This window comes from Trichomycterus rosablanca, chromosome 6 (genome assembly GCF_030014385.1).
Source record: "Trichomycterus rosablanca isolate fTriRos1 chromosome 6, fTriRos1.hap1, whole genome shotgun sequence".
NCBI classification, from domain to species: domain Eukaryota; kingdom Metazoa; phylum Chordata; class Actinopteri; order Siluriformes; family Trichomycteridae; genus Trichomycterus; species Trichomycterus rosablanca.
In genome coordinates, this window is record NC_085993.1 from 29,600,433 (window position 1) to 29,605,759 (window position 5,327).

General features: G+C 38.5%; 1 protein-coding gene across 1 annotated transcript; it reads right to left on the reverse strand.

Annotated features, from left to right (window-relative positions):
- Positions 1-538: 538 nt before the first annotated feature.
- otos2 (otospiralin 2) lies at positions 539-4,332 on the reverse strand. Its single transcript, XM_062996808.1, has 4 exons — positions 4,290-4,332; positions 4,050-4,165; positions 2,564-2,581; positions 539-880 (listed from the first exon to the last, which is right to left on the reverse strand). The coding sequence occupies exons 2-4, from the start codon at positions 4,105-4,107 to the stop codon at positions 696-698; spliced, it is 261 nt and encodes an 86-aa protein (XP_062852878.1). The 5' UTR covers positions 4,108-4,165; positions 4,290-4,332; the 3' UTR covers positions 539-695.
- Positions 4,333-5,327: the final 995 nt, after the last annotated feature.

Consider the following 5,327-nt stretch of genomic DNA (forward strand, 5'->3'; position numbering starts at 1 on the left):
GACTTCACCAACTGAACTCCTCACTGCTATTATTTTGAACAAGCCCCTTTCAATCAATGCTTTGATTACTCAGAATGAGTGGGATGCATGTCCTAATTGTTGGGTTTGTTTTGTTTTTAATACTCTACTACACTTTCAAGTAAATTTTTTGCTATGTAGAAATATCACTTCTACTAAAAACAGTGATTTAATGTTGGACTGCTAATTTTTTTGAACACCACTGTATATACATCAAGCGCTGCCAAGTCAATTCCGAACAAAGATCTTTTCTGTCTGCTGTTTTATCTTCTATTAGGGTCTTTCATGGCAGAAAGGTCTTAGCAGAGGTGCCAGAGTAAACCTTCCACCTACATTTGGCAGCCGCAATATAGGACAACGTTAGAGGCAGATAATTACAAAGATGACACTGACATTTATTTTGCTGAGCAGAGGAAGGCAATGGTAAACCATGTCTTTACCACAAAAACAAAATTAATAGAAAAACATCTATAATCAAGTGCAAAAACAAAAGCAATGAGCACATGTTTATTGACAGCATTTATTATAAGATAAACAATGAAGCTTTCACAATACATTTTCATTTTCATCCATGTTTACCAGCAAACATCTTCAAACAGTGAGATCATATTTATACAATACTAGCTAGTATGACTTAAACCTTGATCAGTACTCTGAACGTCAATGTGGCCACGTCTTTATTCTTCAGGATCAGCGTGATCATAGCCCAAATGACTAGCTGAGGGAAAATGAGCCCAGAAGGTACGGGCCAGCTCATCAATCTTTTCGTATCCAGCATGTTTACGTAGCTCCTCAACCCAGCCAAAAAAGTCTGAGGAGGTCAGCGCCCAGTTAGGCATGTCCCGCTTCTCCCTTGATTCAGCTGTAAACCAACCAGAGTGTAAAAAACATGTAAGGAAGCAAATAAAAGACTTTGGAAAATGAGAATGAACATGATGGCATGCACTGATTATTTTTTACAATTGCATAACCTTTATGATAATACAATATAATAGATATAATACAATAATACAATAAATAGAGAGTGAAACTTAACACCCCCCCCCCCCCCCCCCCCCCTCCAATCGGCACAGGATGAAACGGGTAGTCATTAATGCTAGTTGAGAAATGCTGAATTCTTTATATCACAAGAGCTGCAATTATCTTTTATTTATTGTACATGGTAAGGCCAAAAGTATGTGGACACCTGACTTTGAGTTTGTTGGACATTCCATTCTAAAGCCATGGGCATTTTTATGAAGATGTCCCTTTACTCTTTTTTTTACAGCTAAGGTGTGTCTGTGAGAATTTCTGCCTGTTATTAAAAAAAAACACAGATGTTACTCGAGAAGGCCAGGCTTAAAATTACTCATCCCAACGTTATAAAATGGGGTTCAATAAGGGATTAGTTTGGCCACTGGAGTTCCTCCACACCTACAATAAATGGATTGTCCACATCCATTTAGACAGAATGCCAGTCCATCACAGGTCATCTTACATTTACAGATCTATTTACACACTCATTCACACTTAGGGGCAATTTAGGCCACAGAGAACTAGGTGCTTGGGGAGTGTACCTGAGAACCCCAGTGACGACATGATGTTTGTGTGGTGGACCATTCTCAGCGCTACAACAGAACTAACATTGTAATAACATGGAAGTGTGTGCTGTTACAGTAGTGTTGTTGGAATTTTTAAACACTTTAGAACGTCTTGGCCTCTTTATTAGGAACACCTACCCTGTTAATGTACTGTATATTATAGGTGTATACTAGTTAGATACTAGAGCTATTTTCTTTAAGTGTCTTCTATCAGTGGACACTTTCTGATCACATGATGCTTTTGGCTTTATATTTTTGGCTGAAGTACTTACCCCTGCCCAGCATCATCACTGAGGTGTTTAAAATCCCAATATTAACTGCTATACCTGCTACACTCAGAACACATGCTACTATGTTACTACCATATTAGTGTCATTAAAGCACTGATAATGATCCACCACCCAAATAACATTTGTGACAGAGCAAGGTGGGCTTCAGTCAGCAACTGTATACCCACAAAGTTCATCTGTATGGCAGGTGTAGCTTAACAAAATAATCAACATAGGTGTACCCAATTATGCACTTAGTGAGTGTATGTGATTAATTGGAGACTTAATAATGCATGTGTATTTTTAAACACGCCAGCGTGGTAGCACAGCCCCTGGAATTTTGGGACCTGGGATTGACCCACATCTGGTCACTGTCTGTGTTCTCTGGTACCTCACAGTCATGTATTATAAAACAAACAAAGCTTTCACAAAAAGACTACCCCATAGTGTGAGTGAGTGAGTCAGTGGATATGTGTGTTGCCCCACAATTGACTGCCACCTGTCCAGAGTGGCGCACCACCCACCACGACCCTGCCCAAGATGAAGTGGTTATTAAAAATGAATGAATAAATATTACATAATATGTGGTTTATTGTGAACAGTTATGTCTGCATACTTTAAAGCATTTAAACTAATTGTCCAAGGTATTTTATTATATGTATTACACTGGTAAATTATATGAACATTGCTACTCACCTTGGCTCTCTTCTGCAGCTAAAAAGACATAAAAAGAGAAAATAAAAAAAAACTGATTACAACTGTGACTGCGAAGCACGGTATGGCTCCCAAATTCACTACTGCAAAACCTACATAACATCACAATCTTCTATGAGGGATCTTCAAAAAGTTTCTGCACCTTTATAATTTTGTTGAAATCGGTGAGGGTGGGAGGAGTAGTAATTGGTCATGTCTGAGAGACAGAGAGAGCTTATAGTCCGGATTTCCACCTTTTTTGGCCGCTCAGAGCTTTAGGGGAAGAAGATTTTCATGCGATTGATGATGATGTGAAAGCAGCAGTGCATCAGTGGCTACGCGCTCAACCAAAAACCAAAGGGTTATGGCTCCCAAATTCACTACTGCAAAACCTACATAACATCACAATCTTCTACGAGGTATCTTCAAAAAGTTTCTGCACTTTTATATTTTGGTTGGAAACAGTGAGGGCGGGAGGAGCAGTAATTAGTAAGGTATGAGAAACTGAGAGAGAGCCTATAGTCCGGATTTAGTGCCATCTAATTTCCACTTTTTTGGACCGCTCAAAGAAGCTTTAAGGGGAAAAAGATTCTCATGTGATGATGATATGAAAGCAGCGGTGCATCAGTGGCTACGTGCTCAACCAAAAATGCTCAGCCATTTTTTGCTGATACCATTAAAAAGTTGGTACGACGCTGGGAAAAATGCATTGGAAGGTAATTATGTAGAAAAGTGAATTCGTTTTGAAATTCCAAATAATTAGAGTTAAAAAAAAGTGTGGAAACTTTTTGAAGAACCCTCGTATAATAAGTCTTTCAAATTGCAGATAAAACTCTACCTTTTCACACAGTCCTATCCTTTATATGTATGTTCTAACTAATGTAGTGTCCATGAGGTTGGGAAATTCCCTATTTAAATTAAATATATTATTATTATTATTACAGTATTATTAGTATTATTACAATCCAAGCTCAAACAGTAAGAGAATTAGGAATGAAGGATAAAATAATAAATAGTAATAATAATAACAATAATAATAATAATGAAACTCATGGAATGGATTTATTTGTCATATATGGATATAGAGGTAAACACTACAACGTTTGTTCTGCATATCCCAGCTTGTTTGGAAGCTGTAGTCAGAGCACAGGGTCAGTCACTGTCAAGTGCCCCTGGAGCCGAAAGTGTTAAGGGCCTTGCTCAAGGGCCCAACAGAGGCTGCACAGCACAGCCAAGCACCAAACCCACAACCTTCTATTCAAAAGACCAAAGCTCTACTCCACCACTGTCCCTAACAAGTTAACAAACAAATAAGATCAAGACAATGGAGGAAAGGGTTGGTGAGAATTTTTTGACATTGTTTCCTATTGGTGACAGACAAATGAGCCGCACCAGAATGAAGCAGTTAGTAAAAATTAAGGAACAAATTATATAAATGTTTTTTTTAGTCACTGCAGGTGAAGCTGTGAGTTATTTACAAGTTTCTTACCTGTCAGACAGAGAAGTCCAATTACAATCACAAACAGGAGAAGTGAAAGACGAGGCATGGTCACTTTGAAAACGATAAGTAGCTTTTGGGTTTCCTTTACTTTGACGTATTTTGATCTGCATTAAAGAAAATAAACCATAAACACCTGGCAACCTACAGAAGTACTAATCAATGAAAGCTTAAAATAAATGTATATTAAGGCATTTATGATCATATATATGAAGCATTAGTTTATTTTACCTGCAGAGCCTTAACTCACTCTTGCTGCTGTTGGAGATCTGCCCTTCACACTGAGACCCTGTAGAAGACCAGAGCGAGGGCTGGAATGCTCAGTTTGCATTTCACATGACCTCTCTGTATGTTCTACCTCCATAGTTCCAGGATATACAATCTAGGTACTGTTTGTTGGATTCTCTCACACATCAGTGTTCGATCTGCCTCAAAGAACTCTTTGTAAAATCTGACATTATACAGTCCAGATCGGAGTCCTGAGAAAGCAGGCAGGACCTTCTTGCTGTGAGGCGACAGTGCTACCAACTGAACCACCGTGCCACCCTGATCTCATTCTACAACCATGGGTATTAATATAGTCACCCAGACACCTTTGCAGCAACAGGCTCCACTCTCCTGAAAAGGCTTTTCACAAGATTTTAGAGTGTGTCTGTGGAAATTCTTGCCCATTCAGTCAAAAGAACGTTTGTGAGGTTGTCCATTAATTTTGGACATGAAGGCCTGGTTTGCAATCCACATTCAGTTACCCCAAATACGTTTACTGGGACTGAAGTTAAGGCTGTGCAGGTACTACACATTAATTACTTATTACTTATGGGCAACAGTCAAAAACGTCCCCAAACTGTTGCTACAAATTTGAAAGCATATCATTTTATACACTTGTTAGTAATGAGTGTGGCTAACACACCTAAATTTAATAAAAAGAAGGGTTGTCCACACTACTTTGGTCATATACAAAGTTTCATAATTCAGACTGCCTGATTTTTAGCACACTTTGTGTTATGGACTGATTTTGAATGCATGTAATTGCCTTGTATTGCCTTGAATCGCACGTATTACTTAATCTACACTTACTTATTCATAATAATAAACTGAAAACGTGTTTTAGTTCAAATGAATTTACAAAAGTATTCGGTCATCTTGCTGTAGCACTCCAAACTGCGGTCGGGTGCATCCTATTTGCTGATCATTTTCTTTCTTTCTCTCTCCTGTGCCCCCCACTGACATTTTTAGCACGCACGCATTGGAGACTCAATAGAGAGTTGG

What these genes read in the sequence shown, in the direction of transcription:
- otos2 (XM_062996808.1), bottom strand. Translation starts at nt 4,107, where the DNA reads ATGCCTCGTCTTTCACTTCTCCTGTTTGTGATTGTAATTGGACTTCTC.